Source organism: Macaca mulatta, chromosome 11 (genome assembly GCF_049350105.2).
Source record: "Macaca mulatta isolate MMU2019108-1 chromosome 11, T2T-MMU8v2.0, whole genome shotgun sequence".
In the NCBI taxonomy this organism is placed as follows: Eukaryota; Metazoa; Chordata; class Mammalia; order Primates; family Cercopithecidae; genus Macaca; species Macaca mulatta.
Window position 1 is genome coordinate 6,519,302 of NC_133416.1, and position 20,893 is coordinate 6,540,194.

At 42.3% G+C, this 20,893-nt stretch overlaps 1 protein-coding gene across 5 annotated transcripts in view; it reads right to left on the reverse strand.

Moving 5' to 3' along the window:
- Window positions 1-20,893, reverse strand: part of ANO2 (anoctamin 2) — a 393,019-nt gene that overhangs the window by 38,953 nt on the left and 333,173 nt on the right. For all 5 annotated transcript variants that reach the window (XM_077953328.1, XM_077953330.1, XM_028829182.2 and 2 more), the window contains one exon: window positions 10,802-10,947. In XM_077953328.1, the coding sequence (XP_077809454.1) occupies window positions 10,802-10,947 (146 nt within the window). The remainder of the gene's footprint in view (window positions 1-10,801; window positions 10,948-20,893) is intronic.

Genomic DNA, 20,893 nt, shown 5'->3' on the forward strand with positions numbered 1-20,893 from the left:
GCAGAGAACTCAGAAAAGAGTCAAGGGGATGCAGCCTGCAGGCAGAAAGGCTTAGAAATGTTTCCCCTGAAGTGGATTCTCGTCTGGGGCCTTCCCTGCCTTGTCTGAAGTCTCAAGACAAGCGTGGGGCAGTAAGCGGGAGAAGAGCCTCCTGCATCCAGTTCAGAGTTTGCTCGGCCTCAGTAGGTGGTTTCTAAAACCCAAAGACAAGGCCAAAAGAATGAGGAGAGCAGGCGATCTTGGAGAACACCTTTCTGCCAGTCAACCAGAAGCTGCAAAGACCTAGGCGAACTATTTTCTAGAACAGTAGGTTCTTTCTTGTTACTGTCTGTTTGCCCATATGGGGCCAATGGAATTTCCCCTTTGTCCTGGGAGGGTTTGCTGAAAAATCAACTCACGATAAGGCAGATTAATCAGAGAAAAAACTAGCCACCAGGCGTGGTGGCTCACACCTGTAATCCCAGCACTTTGGGAGGCCGAGGCGGGCAGATCCCCTGAGGTCAGTGTCAGGCCTCTGAGCGCAAGCCAAGCCATCGCATCCCCTGTGACTTGCACGTATATGCCCAGATGGCCTGAAGTAACTGAAGAATCACAAAAGAAGTGCAAATGCCCTGCCCCGCCTTAACCGATGACATTCCACCACAAAAGAAGTGAAAATGGCTGGTCCTTGCCTTAAGCCATGGTATTATCTTGTGAAATTCCTTTTCCTGGCTCATCCTGGCTCAAAAAGCTCCCCCACTGAGCACCTTGTGACCCCCACTCCTGCCCGCCAGAGAACAACCCCCCTTTGACTGTAATTTTCCTTTACCTACCCAAATCTTATAAAACGGCCCCACCCTTATCTCCCTTCGCTGACTCTCTTTTCAGACTCAGCCCGCCTGCACCCAGGTGATTAAAAAGCCTTATTGCTCACACAAAGCCTGTTTGGTGGTCTCTTCACACGGACATGCATGACAGTCAGGAGTTCGAGACCTGACCATGGTGAAACCCCGTCTCTACTAAAAATACAAAAAATTAGCCAGGTTTGGTGGGGATGCCTATAATCCCAACTACTCGGGAGGCTGAAGCAGGAGAATCACTTGAACCTGGAAGGCAGAGGTTGCAGTGAGCCAAGATTGCGCCACTGCACTCCAGCCTGGGCAACAAGAGTGAAACTGTCTCAAAACAAAACAAAAACTACCAATTTATTACTGCTATGCACACGGGGAAAATCACAGAGTGATTGACCACTATCCCAGTGTAGTACAGGTGCTTACATACCCTGCTTCTTAGGGGAAAGGGCGTGGGAAGGGCGCATGATTTTAGGGGGATAGTGATTTCAGGGGAATTTCATAGGCTTAAAGAACAGGCCATGGTTTGGGGCAAAGTCTACTGGGTCTGCAGAGCAGACAATGATTTGTGACAAAAGTCTGTCCAGGTTTGTTGACCGACTTCCGTCTTCTTTCCTGCAATGTGGGTTCAGTTCATGAAAACTCAGGGAAGGAATCAGAAGTAATTGTTCTTTTCTTTAGTAGGTCCAGACTTTTGGGCAGCTAAGGGAAATTCAGTCTGTGTTTGGGGAGAGGTAGAGGATTGAGAGAAGGGTGGGAGAGATTGTTCTCCTTGGTGGGTCTGACTGGTCTTTACGTAGATAGGGGAAAAATCTCCTTTAGCATTGTTCATCTCTAGGATCTTTAAATCAAAATACTGACTATGCCAGGGAGTCATACTTTGGGGTGACGTTCCCTGAGCTCCTTCACACATTTCTCTCTCATCCCAGATCCTGAAACTCTGGAAGGCACAGGCATGTCTGTTGTCTCCATGTCCCCAGTGCCAGCAGCAGTGCAGACACCAGAGCACTGCCCCGGGGCAGGCCAGGAGGGGCGGCACTGCAGAGGGAGGGATGTGGCCTTGGAGTGGAGGTCAGAACCAAGTCTGAAAGAGGTCATCTCACCCTGTCCACTGACACTAATGACTTGACCCCTTAAGGGAAAGGAATAAATTAAAATCAGAGGTGACTTTTCTTTGAGGGAAACTCTGATAATAAACATGGTTCACTTTGGTCTCAGGAGACTAAAATTATTGCATATTAAAAATTACACAAATATGTCCACAGTGAAGAAGGTGGCCCACAGTCATGGGATCAAGAGAAGTGAGGGCTTCTATTTCTCTACCAGTGAAGGAAAAGGACTTAAAGGGCCATTCATTTGATAATTATTTCATTGAGTTATTAGGTTCTAGTACCCATGCTGAGTGCTGTGACTAGAAAGGAGTAACACACTGTCTCTGTCCCCAAAGCATGTTTGAAAGGGTGCAGGTACAGGAGAAGAGGGGAAGAGAAAAACTGAGGATGGGAGAATGAGAAAATCGTACCAAGAGCAAATGTGTCTGAGGCTGCAACACTCAGCAAGCGGTCACAGGCAGACGACATGGCACAGGCAAACTGGACATGAGAGTGTGGGATAACCAGATACACACACGCGGGCCTGCAAGAAGATGCAAAACAAGAGCCAGCTTGGGATGCCCTCATCTGCTGCACTGGGTGTGTGAACTTGATATGAAAAGAAGTCAGTAGCATTGAAGGATTTTAAGTAGAAAAATGAATACAATCTGGTCTGCATTTTTAAAAAGCCGTTCTAAAAAGCAAGATGGAAAGGTAGAAGGAGTAAAAAAAGAAGCAGGGAGTTAACCTAGGATGCATTTGCAGTAATTCCAAGGAGAAATGGTGAGGGTTCAAATAAGAATCCAAAATTCTCACTAGAGGCAAAGTCAGCAAGTTAAGTAGCCTCACATAGAAACTCTCCCCAGTGAGGGTTGATGCAAAGTCAGAAAGTAGTCATGGAGACTAAGACAGGATCCACACCAGTCCACAGACGTTCCTCCTGAATCCAGAAGCTCAGACTTGCCATTTCAGGACACAACTCGAATGCGGCTGCAAGAGCTTTAATGTCTGGTCTCCCAGGAGAACCTGCCCCATGCGTTTCCCTGGCACAGTGATTTCTACAGGCCTTGGTGCACACTTCCAGAGAGCAGGAGAGACTGGGGGCCCTTTGCCTTTCAAAATAATTATCCGGCTTTTACTCCAAATAAATGAACAAGTAAACATGCGATCACTGAGGCACTTCCCTTTCTGTGAGGGTTTGACAGGATATAAGCTCGGGACCAAGAAAAATCAGACCTGCTCTCATGACTGTGTGAATGAATGACAGAAGAAATTCATCTCATCACCCACAGTAATAGCCCAAGGGCCTCAAACTTGTGTTTGCATTTAAGAAGCTGGGGGAAGGCTCTAAGGGAGATAATTGAATTCCTGAGGCAGGATTATAATAGCGATTATTTTTTGGATGACTAGAGCTTGTGGGTTTTAGATAAACAGATGACAAAAAGAGCCCATGTGAGAGTCCAGACTTGTCAATAGAGCCCTGAGGGCTTAGAGTTTACTGAAAGGACAAACATCTTGGAGTGTTTAGAGCTCAGGCTTCTGATTCTTAGATATGCCTTGGGGTCTGTTACCCTCATTCTTTAACCATTAGAGCACAGTCTACACTCACAGTACAAGAAGAACCTCCAGAGATCACTATATTCAGGAGCTTCAAGCTGTTTTGAGTCAAAAACTTTGTAGATTTGAGAGAAACTGAACTCTGGACAATAACAACGGTGGCCAATGTTCATTGAGAGTCTACATGTGGAAGCATTGTTTACCACTCTACATGCATCAGCTGATTCCCAGAATAGTCCTATGAGGTAGGCGCTATTATCATCAAAACTACTTTTCAGATGGGAGAATTGGGCCTGGCTGACTTTAAGCCTCAAAACCAGTCATGTAGCTAGCATGCAGCAGGGTTAGGTTCAAAAGCTCAGTGGTTCAACGGCAGCACCCACCGCTAACCACACTTACCTGTTCGATGAACTTTGATGAGGGTTATTCTGCAGTCCAGTCTTTGTACTTGAGAAAAAGTATGTCCTTAAAGGGTTAAGAGGATAGTCCAGAGATAAAAGGGAGAAGCAAAACCTAACCCAGAACACATTGTCCTCACATTTAAATAAAATATGAAATAAAATAGCCATGTCTCTAAAACACGTCTCTTAAGATTGAAAGTCATAGTGAAATGGACTAAAGAATTCTGTGAACCAATCCAGCTTGAAAGTCATGGTGAAATGAACTGAAGAATTCTGTGAACCAATCCACCTTGAAATTCTGTGAACCAATCCAGTGTGATTCCTCTTTCAGATAAGATTGCATCAATATCAACTGAGTTGTTGACTCAATCAATATCAGGAACAACCTGAATTGCTGAAGAGACTGTCCTGGTCTCCAGATTTGCTCCTCCCTCTAGATGCTTAATAAATGTTTGATGAATGAACTGATAAATGAATTCTTGCACCTGTGTTTTCTCTTTTCCTCCTGAGCCTTACTATCCCTCTTCTGCACTTGCTGCCCAATTTCCCAAGCAAAGAGTACACAGTCACCACACTGGCCAAGATTTTATAACTACTCTGTATGGTCTGATGTGAACTGCAAACCTATCTGGTCTTCAGGGTTCTCCACTAATCCCAGGTCTGTCCCTGAACCCTCCATACCTCAAGACTACCATTTGCTTCTCCTTGTGAACAGTTACTCATGGCCAGGTGTGGTGGCTCATGCCTGTAATCCCAGCAATTTCAGAGGCCAAGATGGGAGGATTGCTCAAGTTCTGGAGTTAGAGACCAGCCTGGGCAACATAGTGAAACCTCACGGCTACAAAAAATCAAACAAATTAGCTGGGCTTGGTGGTGCATGCCTGTAGTGCCAGTTACTAGGGAGGCTGAGGTGAGAGGGTCACTTGAGCCTGGGAGGTCCAGGCTGCAGTGACCCATGATAGTTCCACTGCACTCCAGCCTGGGTGACGTAACAAGACCCTGTCTCAAAACAAAACAACAACAACAACAACAGTTACTCATGGCCAGGAGACTCGCTGCACTTGCCAGTCCTTTCCCTTGGAACACTCTTCTCTGTTCTTATCATCTATATGTAGATCTCCAGAATCAGAAGGATCTTGGGATCACTAAATCAACCTCCCACCCTACAGCTGGAAACCTCTTCAGAATATCTGTAGTTCACCATCAAGTAAGCCCTGCTTTGAAAATGTAAATTCTTTACTTGTCTTGTAAAGTTATTATTATAGAGTTACCTCTGTCAAGAAACCTTCTCTCATTAATTAACACATGCATTAATTCATTCATTCTCTCATCTGTGTATCAGACATACCAAGTGTTTGAGTTTTTTGTTTTTTTAGAGATGGGGCATCACTCTGTCACCTAGGCTGGAGTGCAGTGGCACAATCACAGCTCACTGCAGCCTCAGACTCCTGGGCTCAAGTGATCCTCCCGCCTCAGCCTCCCAAGTAGCTAGGACTATAGGTGTACAACACTACATTCTATTATTTCTTTCTTTCTTTCTTTTTTTTTTTCCTTTTTGTAGAGACAGGGTCTCATTATGTTGCTCAGGCTGATCCTGAGCTCCTGACCTCAAGCAATCCTCCTGCCTCGGCCTCCCAAAGTGCTGGGTTTATAAGCACGAGTCACTGCACCTGGCCTGGAGTGTCCATTATATGCCAGGAAACGTGCTAGACTCCAGAAGCTGTGAAGATGAATAAGCCATGGTCCCTACCCACTGCTCTTCAGAGTCACCCCTAGACTGAGTCTGTTGAAGAACATATATGTAAGCAATACTACCATAATTCAGTAAGATGCCATCAGCGTGTGTACCAAACACAATACTAGGACAGAAACAAAGAATGATTTGTTTCAAGATGAACTGGGGTTTGACCTGGGAAGACTTCCTAGAGGAAGCACCATGTAAAACTAAGCTAAGGATGAGTCTGGAATATTCAGGTTAACAGCGTGGAATGGAGTTAACCTCCCAGGCGTAGGGGGCTGGGAATCTCCGGCTTCCTATACGCTGATAATTCTTTCATATCACATGACTTCAGGATTCAGGATATTAAGTGATTTACACTCACTGAAAGGGTATTTTCATATATTGCTCAAGGCTAGGTGAATTGTTCTTACTCTTTCAGAAAGTAATTTGGTAAAATGAATCAGGAACCATACAATGACTATACCTAATCACACCTATGTGAATCTATCTGGATGAAATAATACCCTAAATAAAAGACTATATGCACAAAGATAGTGTTTATGAGAGGATTAAAATACGGGAGAATTGTTAAATAAGCCTCCACTGGAAGACAGGTAAGTGAACTATGGCACGCTTATTAAAGGGATTACTTTAGATTAGTTATTCTTTTTCTTCGTGCTTTCTTCTTTCTAAAGAAAAGAGTGCTTAGAAATACTTTCCTTACTCCAAAGTCAGGTACATATTCATCCACGTTTTCTTCCTGTTCGTCTAAAATCTAATAGACTAAACTTCCTTATCCATCTAGAATTTATTTGGATGGAGGTGAGATAAGGATCAGGTTATTCCCCCCTCCAAACGGTAAATAATTTGTCCCAACACCATGTGTTAAAAAAAAATCTATTCTTAACCATAATTAAAAAGTCAAAAAAAAAAAAGGGGGGATTACTACACAGCTATTCATTTTGAATGTTATGTGACAACTTAAAATATTTATTCATATAATGGGAAATAAAAAAATAAATGTGTAAGATCACAATTTTATTTTTAAATTCATGTACATAACAAAAAGAGTCTAAGAAACAGCACCAAAATGCTAAAAAAAAAAAAAAAAAAAAAAAATTACAAGGTTGGATTTGGGAGATATGTTCTCTTCTTTTCTGTTTTCAATATTCCAGGTATAAGATTGTTTTATTCATTTTAAGGAGTGGGGTTTGGGGTTTGCTTTTGTTTCTGATTTTTCAGTTTATGGTCTGAATCTCACTCTCTACAATCTTGGTGTGAATTCCTTCCCAAAATCACCAAGTAAATCTTCTAGCGCCACTTTTCTTTTCACTCTTCTCATTTCTTGGTAAGCACCCAAGTTTAAACACATAATAATACAGTAGATATGTATTCAATGGCATAGCCCTGACAAAGTAGAGCATATTTCCCTAACTCTGCCTTCCTCAGGGTTCAGGACCATTAAGAGGAATAACACCAGACACTTAATACACAGCTTTTGTATGTGTTAGGCCCTCTTCTAAGAACTACATTAGCACTAAGCACTAAGACCCTCTTCTACTCACAGATACTAATTCATTCACTATCCACAACAATCCTATGAGGTGGATATTATTATCTTTTTAAATAGGCAAACAAATTGAGACACATAGGGGTCTTGATAAGGGCAAGTGGATAACTTACACATGGTTATCTAGCTAGTTGGTCAAAAGCTGGGATTTGAGCCCAGGAAGTATGGTTCAAGGGTCTTTGCTCCTCTTTGTTGTATTTTAATGTATTTCTCTTTTTATAACTTTCAAGTTCATGGGTGCAAGTGCAGGTTTGTTACATAGGTAAACTCATGTCATGGGGGTTTGTTGTACAGATTACTTCATCACCCAGGTATTAAGCCTAGTACCCGTTAGTTCCTTTACCTGATCCTCTCCCTCTTTTCATCCTCCACCCTCTGAAGGGCCCCAGTGTGTGCTGTTCCCCTCTGTGTGTCAATGTGTTCTCATGGTTTAGGTCCCACTTAAAAGTGAAAACATCTGGTATTTGGTTTTCTGTTCCTGTATTAGTATGCTAAAGATAATGGCCTCCACCTCCATCCATGTTCCTTCAAAGGACGTGAACTCATTGTTTTTCATGGCTGCGTGGTAGTTCACAGTGTACTATGTTTTCTTTACCCAGCCTATCATTGACGAGCATTTAGGTAGAATGCATTCTTTGCTATTATGAACACCTCTATGTACATAAACTAGAAAAATTTAGGGTCTCTGCTCTAATCACTCAAAAGAGAAAGCTTTCAAATAGCTGAACAGACAGGCTGACAAGCATGTGAAACCCACACAGCTAACTGGTGGCCGTGGAGGTGTGACCACTGGGGTCAGAGGGCGGAGACAGACAGATCTCAGGGGTTCCTAATGTAAGCCCTTTCCCAAACGGAAGTCCCAATCTCTGGCAGCACTTTCTTTCTTTCTGGGTGAGACGATGGCAGATGTAGAATGGCGTCTGAAATATGAGCAATCACCTTTGCGTAAATACAGCATCAGAGAGGGAGGGATTAGAGGTAGTTCTTAGCCAAACATGAAAAGCATAAAGGCGCTACACGTTTCCTTAAACCAGGTCTTGATGTTTTCTTTATCTATTGTTTCTGAAGCAGACATAATGATTGTTTCTTCTCTGGTGAGTTGCTTCAGATTACAAAGCTTGAGACTTTGCCTAGAATGGTAGACATCCCAGGGCTAGGACAACATTTTCATGGCCATCTGATCTAGACCCTGCCCATTACTCCACTGCTAACATACACATGCAATTTCTTATAACAGAATAGGAGGAACATCCATTAGAAATGATGAGTGAAGAGCTCTTTAGTTTAATTAGATCCCATCTGCACAGCAAAAGAAACTACCCTCAGAGTGAACAGGCAACCTACAGAATGGGAGAAAATTTTTGCAATCTACTTACCTGACAAAGAGCTAATATCCAGAACCTATGAAGAACGCAATCAAATTTACAAGAAAAAAACAAACAACCCCATCAAAAAGTGGGCAAAGGATATGAACAGGCACTTCTCAAAAGAAGACATTTATGCAGCCAACAGACACATGAAAAAATGCTCATCATCACTCGCCATCAGAGAAATGCAAATCAAAACCACAATGAGATACCATCTCACACCAGTTAGAATGGCAATCATTAAAAAATCAGGAAACAACAGGTGCTGGAGAGGATGTGGAGAAATAGGAACACTTTTACCATGTTGGTGGGAGTGTAAACTAGTTCAACCACTGTGGAAAAGAGTGTGGCGATTCCTCAAGGATCTAGAACTAGAAATACCATTTGACCCAGCGATCCCATTACTGGAGATATACACAAAGGATTATAAGTCATGCTGCTATAAAGACACATGCACATGTATGTTTATTGCAGCACTATTCACAACAGCAAAGACTTGGAACCAACCCAAATGTCCATCAGTGACAGACTGGATTAAGAAAATGTGGCACATATACACCATGGAATACTATGCAGCCATAAAAAGGATGAGTTCGTGTCCTTTGTAGGGACATGGATGCAGCTGGAAACCATCATTCTCAGCAAACTATCGCAAGAACAGAAAACCAAACACCTCATGTTCTCACTCATAGGTGGGAATTGAACAATGAGATCACTTGGACACAGGAAGGGGAACATCACACACCGGGTCCTATTGTGGGGAGGGGGTGGGGAGGGATAGCTTTAGGAGATATAGCTAATGTAAATGACGAGTTAATGGGTGTAGCACACCAACATGGCACATGTATACATTTGTAACAAACCTGCACGTTGTGCAAATGTACCCTAGACCTTAAAGTATAAAAAAAAAAAAAGAAATGATGAGTGAGGTATCCTGTGCACAAAAAGGCACTGACGGCCCTCTGCTACAAGTGACTAGGTGAAGGGAGCAGGAGTTGTACGCAAACACAATGATAGGTGCAATGATGCTAAGTATTGAATTAAACATTGAGTGATTTTTTTGATGGATCTTACTGATGGTTCCCCATAATCCATAGATTGAGTAAATGTTCAGAGTGTTTAGATGTTATAGCTAAGATATTTATTTATTTAATTTTACTTTTTTGAGACAGACTCTCACTCTGTAGGCCAGGCTGGAGTAGGGTGACACAATCTCAGCTCACTGCAAGCTCCGTCTCGCAGGCTCAAGCAATTCTCGTGCCTCAGCCTCCCAAGTAGCTGGGATTACAGGTGCCTGCCACCATTCCTGGCTAATTTTTGTATTTTTAGTAAAGATGGGGTTTCACCATGTTGGCCAGATTGATCTCAAACTCCTGACCTCAGGTGATCCACCTGCCTCTGCCTCCCAAAGTTCTGGGATGACAGGGTGAGCCACTGTGCCCGGCTTATACCTAAGCTCTAGATGTCCTATGCTTTGAATTCATTAGCTCCAAGTCTTGGAAAGAGGCTTCTCAAACATCCATCCCAATAGATGATCAGAATTGTAGTCAAGTAGCCAAGAGTGCAAAGGCACCTGGCCTAAGCTGGGATCCTTCTCATAATAAAGAACTCATGGTTTCCAAGCCACATCTAAAATGATTGTGTTCCATCAGCCTGTACTGATTTGTGTCCCGCCTTCAAGCCTTATCCAAAACAACCAGAGGCGCTGCAACTAGAAATACACTTCTCACTCCCTACTGAAATAGACCCAACTTTTTGTTAAAAAGCTGTCATCTTATCCAGCCTTATCTGATCAAAGTAGGGGACTCTCCTATATTCTCCGAGTCAAAATGTAGATATCCTTGACCCAAGTGTCATCGGATATCTTCCATGAAGGAAGACTTTCATGGAAACTATATTTTTAAATTTCAGATTTTACTATTTCCCTTTTAGCTTTATCAATAATAGAAACCATGGGAAAGGGCCTGAGAGATCGAACTTCAGTTTATAGATGAGGAGAGGAGTCCCAAGGGAAAGAGAACATCATCCTAGAATTATCCACCAAACTGTTGACTGAGCTGCTCCAGGTTCTCCTTCCAGGTCTCTTTCTGCCCCATTCTTCTCAACTTTCATGTGGCACTGAAGGGAACACTGAATAGCCATGAAGCTCATGAAGAAGCAAAGGCTGTCCAGTCATTTTCCCCAATCCCCTACCTTCTCCCCTCAACCCCACTAACCCCTTGTCTGAACCTGCCCCCAGCGGAAGGCAGGACCATGGGTTCTCACTCATTTCCATGTACTCCGGAGTCAGTCCTGTGTATGGTTCCAAGCTGTAGTCTAGGTCCCACTGCTCTGGATGTTTCGAATGGGCAGAGTCAGTTTCTCCAGCTTCTGTCTCATCTTTCAGCTTTCGAAATAGTTTCTTTAGCTTCCTGGAAAAGAAATGGATTAAGTTACAAAAAGCCTCTGGAGAATAGGGTTGGTTTTGCAGACAGAAAAAAGAAAAAGAACACAAAGGTTTGACACTAAAGCCATCTCTGATCCAAAAACAAGTAGAGATAGAGAGACACTAAAGAGACTACGTTTCTCCTAAAGACAACCTGAGGAAGTCCTTTATCAAGATCATGCAGACTCCCTCCACAAAGGATCAGGTTTCTTCAAAGCCCAAAAACCTTTTGAATTCTTCCTGCTGTTTGAAAAGCAACAAGAGAGTTGGCCCTTCCTGCCAATGCTGAGACAGCGCCAGTCCTATTATCCAACAGGTGATCTATTCACCCTCTTCATGGGGGAACACAGGGCTGTTCTCCTCCCAGGTGAAACATTTTTCAAGTCTCAATAACATTAATAGCATCATCTTTCCATTAAAGCCAAGCTAAGCATTGTCTACCACTGCTATGGACTGAATGATGTCCGCTGAAATTCATTTGTTGAAGCTCTAATCCCCAGTGTGACTGTATTTGGAGATATGACTTTTAGGAGATAATTTAGATTAAGTGAGGTCAAAAAGGTGGGGTTGTAATCCAATAGGATTGGTGGCTTTATGAGTAGAGGAAGAGAGAAAGAGATACCTCATCAACATCTGAGGACACAGTGAAAAGGCAGCTACCTGTAAGCCAGGAAGAGCCCTCATCAGAAATTCAACCCTTTTTGACCTTGATCTTGAACCTTTCAGCCTCTAGAACTATGAGAAAATAAATTTCTATTAGTTAAGCCTAGGGCATTTTGTTACAGCAGCCTGAGCAGACTAAGACAACACATTCAGGATTTTTTTGGTCTAGAATGATGATAATGGCCCGATTTATCAGGGTTGACATAAGAATTAAGTGAAACAATGTTTATACAGTCCTTAGCACAATATCTGGACATAGTGAGCATTGAATAGATGATACCTATTATTATTTTTAATATTGAATGTTAAAATACACCTTAGGGTAGAGTTATTTCATACTTCCCATTGATGTGCAATGTATAGGGAACAGAATTGCGGTTTTTGCAATTACTTTTTAATGGCAAAAACTGCAATTACTTTAAGCAGCAACCTAATAGTTGGGAGACCTAACAGCAAAATGGTCAGAATCATAGACTTGAAGAGTTTAAATGGGATTTTGAAGTCCATGCTTCATCTAGATGTAGGAACCTCCCCATGTCCCCCAACATTCTTCACCCAAGACCACCCAACCCTTGTGTAGACATTTCCAGATGAGCACTCCTGGTATGATTAGGCATCCAATCCTTGTTTGAAAGTGCCTCTAACAACTAATGAAAATCTAATAGTTCAAAATAACATTTTGATCAGTTTCTGGTCTAATATCAATTCCCATCAAGAGGACGTAGTAGAGTATAGTGGATACAAGTCTCATCTCTGGTGTGAGAAATTGTATAAAACCAGATTTCACAACTTACCAACTATATGTCCATGGGCAAGTTATTACAACTCTATAAGCTTTAGTTTTATCTTTAAAATGGAGAAATAAACATGAATTTGCCCATAGGGTGAGTTAAAAGACATAATCTATACAGCATGCTTCATTTAGGGCTTGATACCTGTTAAGAGTGTGTACCAAGATACATGCTCTGATAGACATTTATCAAGATAAAGATAGATAAATATATCTATCATTGTCCCTACTATCATCTTTATCACAGAAGGATTTAAAGAGTGGGCTGAAATTATTTAGAAACAGTAGTAAAAAAATCATAAGAAAAAAGTAAGCAATAATTCTGTGATAATAAGAAATCGAGAAAAACTAGATGGAGCCCACAGATTCTGAAGCTAAATAGTGTGGACTGGTTAAGATCCTGTCTGTGAGTCAGAAAAGAAGGAGAGGATAGAGGAAAAAACAAAGAGAGAGAGAGAAGAAAAGAAGAAAGGAAAGTGAGGGAAGTCTAGAACCAGAACTCAAAGTGAGACTACTCCTCCAGGAATAGTAATCAGATGACCTGGTGAAATCTTTAGTAAAGAATTACTAAATTGTGATTCATACATGGAAAATTGAATATAAACATATATTTATCCACTTCTGAAATGCCACTAAAATAACAATGAATGAATTTTTAAAAATGTATAAAACCACAGGTTAATGAAAATAGTCATGAATATAGTAGTGTGTGAGGAATGTTGATGAATATCTTGGAAGATGGACAGTGTACGATGGAGTCAGCAAAGCTGTGTGGCTGCTATCAACTGTTCACAGTGGAAGATGGTAGAGAGAAACAAGCCAACTCATACTATAAAAATCTCAGAAAGGCTCAGGAGTTGGACGCACCAGGTACCCCCAAGGCAGGGAGTGGTGACTGGTCAAAGCTCTGCTTAAGGAACAGTAGACCCCAATGTCTCTGTACGCATGTTGCCTAGGACTTCCCAATACCAACAGGAGCAAAAAGTTTATTCTGAAGAGAAAAATGAACCAATAAAAACCTAGATCCAAAATAAATTCAATAAAATGACAGAAAGATAAAAATCAATACAATCTCTCAGAAAAAAAAAACTACAACAGACATAGAAATGGACAATAGGACAGAAAATATTAAAAAATTAATTGATCTAGGAACTCCTTTTTTTCTTGATCATAGCCCAAGATGGGGTACAGCGGTGTGATCAAGGCTCACTGCAACCTCTGTCCCCCAGGCTCAAGCTATCCTCCCACCTCAGCCTCCCGAGTAGCTAGGACTATAAGCATGCACCACCAGGCCCAGCTAATATTTTTTGAATTTTTAGTAGAGACAGGGTTTCACCATGTTGCCCATGCTGGTCTTGAATTCCTGGGCTCGGGTGATCCACCCACTTGGGCCTCCCAAAGTACAAGGATTACAAGCATGAACCACCACACCCAGCCTGAAACTCCAACACTTAATCAGAAAGAGAAGACAGAGAAAACAGTGGGGAAGAAAATACAAAAGAAATATACGAAAATGTCCCAGAGGTGAAGGATGTGCATTTTCTGATTGGAAGCACCCACTCAGCACAATGGTGAAAAAAAAGCCTCCAGCATAACATATCGTCATGAGATTTCAGAACTCTAGGAATGATGAAAGGGATTCTAAAAGCTTCCAGATCCAGAGAAACAAACATAGATCCTCTACAAATAATCGGGAATCAAAAATAGGTTACAATTCTCCAGATCAGCCTTGATACTAGAAGACTCTGCAGAGATGTATTTACATTCAGAAGGCAAATAATTTTCAGCATAGACTCCTATACACAGCCAAAGTATACATGAAAGTCAAAGACAGACTAAAGACACTTTTAAGTATGCAAGGTTTCAAAAAAATTAACTTTCTATGCGTGCATCCGTTCTCATGAAGTTCCTGGAGGATGAATTTCACCAACCAAGCAACAAAGAAAACATACAGAATCCAGCAAACAGAAACCCCACCAAAGAAAGAAGGTATTGAAGCTAACTCAGATTGATAGCTCTATAGAAGGTTTAGCAAATGGGCAGCTCTGGTTTGTATAGGAGAACAGAGGATTCCTAGAAATCATCTACAGGAAAAAAAAATGTGACTAATAATACATGTGATGTGTTTGATGAAGTAATCTCACTGGCAATAGGGACATTTAAACAAGAGTGACCAATATAAGTGTGTTATAAAGGCAGAAGTTTAGGTGATTACGAGAACATAAAATAGAAAGTCCTAAGCTGGCCTAAGGCAGCGATGTTCTCTTTGAGGAAGAGATGTGTAAACTAATTTAATTATTTAAATTAATTTATTAAATAATTTAGTCTTATTATTTAAGACTAAATAATGAAAGATGGTAGAAGAAGAACGAGAAAGGTGGAGAGAGTGTGAGGGATGAAGAGGTTATTCTAGGCAGGGGGAATTATTTATGCAACGGCCTAAGGCAAATGTGAAAATGGCTCATAGAAAGGACTGAAGGGAATGTAAAATGCTTGGAGCATAGAGTACAATCGAGAAAATGATGAAAGGTGTCTTGAAAGGTAGTGTAGGCTCATGGCATCAAAGGCCTTGTACACCATATTATGCAGTGGTTTAGGCGAGAGATTATGGTAGCAGAGTCTGGGGTGATAGCAACGGACATGAAGGGAAGTAGACATTTGAGACATGCATAAGAGGTAGAATTAAAAAGTGGATGGTGGATTGTACACAGAAAGGGAAGGACAACGAGGAATCGGTGATGATTCTCAGGGTCTTAGGGCATGTGTGTGGATGGTGGCACCGATTGCTATGATAGAGAACACAATGTAAGAGACAGTTTTGATGAGGACAAGGTGGGGGGGGGAGTTGTTCTTGCCATGTCTAAGTGGAGAAACCCACGAGACAACTAAGTAGACATGTCCAGTAGGCAACTGCATGTCTGTGCCTAGAGCCCTGGGACAATCTGGGACTGATGGAGATCTGAGAATTGTCGTGGAGAGAGCGGCAGAAGCCCTAGGGATGAGCAATGCCAACTATGGATAGAGCGTATGTCAGAAAATGGGATTTTTCTGACATCCCTGAGTAGCCTTATGGGATGGGGTAGAGGGAAAGGAGTCTTCAAAGGACAAGGAAGGAGAGCCATGGGAACAGAAGGCCGACTGCAAGACTGTGTGGCGAAGGCAAGGGAAGACACACGGGCTATGGGAGGGGCTTTGTGGTCAAAGTCCTATCGAGTGTGGGTAGGTCAAAACGAATGTGGGGGAAAATATCCACAAATAGTCCTGTGAATTTATCACTCCCAGATTTCCTCCTGGATATCTCAGTGACCATTAAAAAATAATAATAAAGAAAATCCCTCCGGAGCAGAATTTAACAGGAATCCTGGAAGTTGTATAACATACAGATGGGCTTTTGGAAAACTTCAGATTATGATTCCAACCGTATGATGCACTCACTCATTAAAATAACTCCTTTGATGTTACCCCCTTGCTTTTCTTTTTTTTTTTTATTTGCTATTTTTCCGTCCCTTTTTAATGACAAGTCTCAGAAACTCTTTCCAGAAGGCTCAGAGCTTTCCCTCTGCCTGTGCCCCATAGAGTCACCCCAGGACCATGGTGAGTGTCCGTCACACCTTAGGCCTCCCTGCAGCAGGAATCTGGGCCCCAGACCGGTCCCTACAGACCTGACTCCACAGATCTTTAACCTCATTAAATAAAGAAGCAGAACTTAGCCCTAAATGACCAAAGATGAGGAACACATCAACCTCTAAGCTATGTATTCCTATTCCTTTTCCTGATACCTGGCAAGGTTCAAATTTGTTCCTTACACTTCTGATTTCTGGCCAGATTCCACTGTATTTGAGGAGAACACAGACCTCCCTCCTGTGACGGCTTTAAAGAGAGACTGTTTTATGTCTGGAAATATAACATTTATCACATTTACAAAAAGAAAGCAGAAAGTTTATGAAATTTTACTAGCTGTGTCCAGGGGTATATTTAACAGTTATTTTTGGATATGATCTGGAGCTTTTAGTCAGAATAGGGATGGCAAGACATTTTGACCGTGGAAGTATTGATCTGTCTATCTGCTCTGTCTCAAAGCATGCCCAGGAAAGAACGTGGCACATGAAAAAGGTGGCATTTACCCTTTCACCAAAAACCCATCTCTCTGCATGAGAAGAAGCCTGTTTCCAATTTTGCTTCAGTGTGGACCGGAGCTCAATTTGGGATGGAATTACAGCAAGGAGTTGGGCTGTGGTGGGGCATGTGTTCCGGGGGCACTATGCAGTTTGGACCCGAAGTCTATCTTGCATGAACATATATGGGAAAGGCATGGTGTAGGGAGGGGAGGAGGGAAATTCCCATCCATGGATTCAGGTAATAAATGCCACAAGATCAGATTCAGCCATGCTGCTCGCCATGTATAAGTAATCTCAGAAGGAGACGCATATGAACATCATACCGGGGCCCATAGTGTTTAAAACCATCCGATCCTCTCTGGGAAGCATCTGCCACAACTGTGTCAGGCCCCAAGAGCCTGGGGATGTGTGAGCGGGGACCGTCCAAAGCCAGATCACGCAACCAAGTTTTCTCTACTATCATGGCATTAGTCACAGAGCTGCCTTTCAAGTGCTCAGTGACCCCATTTTACTGCCTCGCTTTGAAGCATTTTGTTTTCCACCTCCAGGGTCTCTGAGCCAGGCCTAGCAATAGTGGGGGCAGCTGCTGCCTGATGGAAGATACCTGGACACAGAGCATGGCTTCCACAGTGGTCCAGTCCGGGACACCTGCCAGAAGTAGAGGTGGCGTATGACCCTTCGGAAGATCCTGCACTTGGCCTTGCATCTCATTAGAGCCCCTTGGGAAGGAGTTATTTAGTTATTTCCTTTGCTGCTCTTGTTCAGTCTCTCTCATTACCATTAAGAAAAATACCTTTGGCCTGAAACTGGTCTGCCTTTGACAACGCCCAAGGCTTGTACTTTCATTTTTCACAAAGAGAAGGCAGATCTTAGTCTAAAAGCCTTGGAGAGGAAAGAATGTCCTTGATTGTTTAATAATAATGGTGTGTTTTTGTTGTATTGCTTTTCACATTATTTCCTCCTTATGGAGACTGATGGTGTTAGTTTTCCAATTTCAGAAATGTTAGGATTTTAATTAAAAAGCAAGTTGGTTTGGAGGAAACTAATACGTAAGTAGCTGTTTCCATAGATAATCTGGGGAAATTCAAAAGTTGATTCAAAAATGACCGAAGAGTGGGAAGCAATGTTCTAATTCAAGAAGCCTGCTAGACTGTAAGATTCTCAAGGCCATCAAAATGATGTTATTTTTTTCAGTACACATACATGCACACACACACGCATGTTTGTGCACACGCACATACAGAATCTAATGAGAATGCTGCAACCTCAGGGAGATAGAAAAATTATAGCTGACTACCTGGCCTACTAATAAGGGACAATTTAGACACTCTTAAACATTTAAAAATTTTCTTTGGAAGAATCTTAGAAAATTGCTTTCAGAAGTAAAGGATCAACTAAGATGATAAATCTTTTAATTGTAAAGTCTTACTACATTTTTATATTCTTTTTTTTTTTTTTTTTTGAGACAGAGTCTCGCTCTGTCGCCCAGGCTGGAGTGCAGTGGCCAGATCTCAGCTCACTGCAAGCTCCGCCTCCCGGGTTTACGCCATTCTCCTGCCTCAGCCTCCCAGGTAGCTGGGACTACAGGCGCCCGCCACCTCGCCCTGCTAGTTTTTTGTATTTTTTAGTAGAGATGGGGTTTCACCGTGTTAGCCAGGATGGTCTCGATCTCCTGACCTCGTGATCCGCCCGTCTCGGCCTCCCAAAGTGCTGGGATTACAGGCTTGAGCCACCGCGACCAGCTATTCCCAAATATTCTTATGCAGCACAGTCACCCATCTAACTCCCCAGACTTGCCTCTGTTTTTTTCTGTGTGTGTGTTTTTTTTTAAAAAAACAAAACTGGCCTTTAGAATGAATATGTATCTCCCTTGGGGAAAGAATTCTATGTGGACTCTGAAGGTACGTAAGAGCTTTACTGCCCACTAAAAGCCACTGAGCCAGGAACAGAAGAGAAAACGACTGTCCCTGAGTTGTTCTCTCCGGTTTCACCCCCTGGAGAGGCAACGCTTCCAAAGCATCAGTTTTAAACATAAAAGCCTTTGCCACACAGTAAAATGCTGGTCACCTGGAAACCCCAAGAATGGTTCTTTTTTCCTCAGATGTCCACATTTTATGTTTTCTAGATAGCTCAGCATTTATCCAAGCTGGTTTTTAGTTTAGTTTTGTTTAAATGTAAAAACTTTTTTTTTAAGTTAGATGGAAATCTTTCTAGAATAACTTTGCCAAGGTCACACAATGAGTATATTGTAAAGTCTGGATTTAAACCCAGATCTAGTAGGCCAGGGATCCTCAATCCCCGGGCCACAGACCAGTACCGGTCCTTGGCCTGTTAGGAACTGGGCCACACAGCAGCAGGCGAGCGAGCGAAGCTTCATCTGTATTTACAGTCACTCCCCATCACTCATGAACACCTGAGCTCCGCCTCTTGTCAGATCAGTGGTGGCATTCGATTCTCATAGGAGGGTGAACCCTATTGTGAATTACGCATGTGAGGGATCTAGGCTGGGAGCTCCTTGTGAGAATCTAATGCCTGATGATCTGTCACTGTCTCCCATCACCCCCAGATGGGACCGTCTAGCTGCAGGAAAACAAGCTCAGGGCTCCCACTGATTCTACATGACGGTGAGTTGTAAAATTATTTCATTATATATTACAATGTAATAATAATAGAAATAAAGTGTACAATAAATGTAATGCACTTGAATCATCCTGAAATAACACCCCACCCCTCCAGTCCATGGAAAAACTGTCTTCCAGGAAACCTGTCCCCTGTGCCAAAAGGGTTAGGGACCACTGTGTTAGGCCACCAAATCTTTGCCCTACAGATGTGTTAAAAACTACTGGGTCTAATTTTTATAATTTACACGACTCCTTCCTCACTGGCAGGCTCAATCATCATTTCTCTTCTGACTATGAAAGACTTCTTTTCTTGTTTATGTTGCATCTGTGTCATCCATGCCAGGTACTTCAAGGCTGAATTGAAGAAGTCTGATTTATTGAGAGTGGAAGATCCAGTAATCATAATCATAGTGATCTTATATGACCAAACTCAAAATGCAACCTTCATAATTATACAAATTATAAAGAACTTTGGAGATAAAAGACCCTAAGATTTGGTAAAAGAATTTTCGTTCTACATCTTTGAATTTAACTACATAATTATGTTGTATACATCCTCTGGCAGAGTAGAAATGGAAAGGAAACATCTTTTGAAAGAGGAGTGGCTTGTATTTGGAATCAGCAGTGACCAGCTTTGCTCATTAGAGAGAAGTTCAGAGGGCACTAGAGCTTGAAGACACCTTACATGTGATTTTAATGCTACCACATTCATCAAGAGATGAGGACAGTTAGACTCAGAGAAGCAGCTTGCCCATGGCTTTATGAGTTACTGTGCAATTGCCATTGTTTAAAGGGTGGTACATTTTAAAACATACAAAGTTTTAAGCACACGTCAATCATATACAAGAAAATTTAGCCTTCAAGGCATACGCCATGCATTATTTTCACCTGTTATGGAGTGGATGGAGTTGGGGGATGGGGACATACCAATGTGTTGTCCAAACACACGCCTGAGATTTTGCCTCTCTTGTATTCTATGAAAGCTTTCTGGGTCCAGAGAAAATGGGCTAAGTGGTAGACCAGATGACCAGGGATGAAAAAATGGGCATTCCATGCCCACAAGCTGTAAATAATTCTGCTCAGAGCAAAATAACAATGTACTGGGAAGGCTGGTGTTTTTCCCAGATGTTTGAATGGGGACGAAGACTTTTCTTTGTAGTTGTGGAGAGGTTGGCCTCATGGTTTCAAAGGGGCCAGATGTGGCTTTGGTACCGCCTGCATATTCTCGGGATGTTTTTCCATAACAAATGATGTCTCTCTAAGATGGTAAGCTCAGAGAGAACAAGTGTCATCTGCCTGGAACAAGAACAAGCATCATCTAGCTTTGCTTGACTTTACCACTGAGGGACTTTCTGCCAGAAAGCAGGGAGCGGGACACAGCTTCAGAGGCTCAGTTTCTCAGAGTTGCTGACTTCCTGACTGGTGACTAGAGGCTGGCTTAGGCAAGGAGGTGGAGTGAGGCACCCAGACACCAATGATCCCATGATCCCGCCAATCCTCCCCAAAGAAAACACGTGCCCAAGTGCCCTCTGAGGCTATCCCAGTACAAGGTCAGAAAAGCACCCTGCGTGCTTAGATCACCCAGTGTTAGAAGGGAATGTTGTGGATTCTCATTCCTTGAAGCAGGGATTTCATTAAAAATGATATTCTTTCCAGGTAAATTAAATTGTCTCCATTATAACTTTAGCTCTACAAATGTATTTTTGAGGAAGACCAAAAGGGAGCTTTCTCTGGGGACCA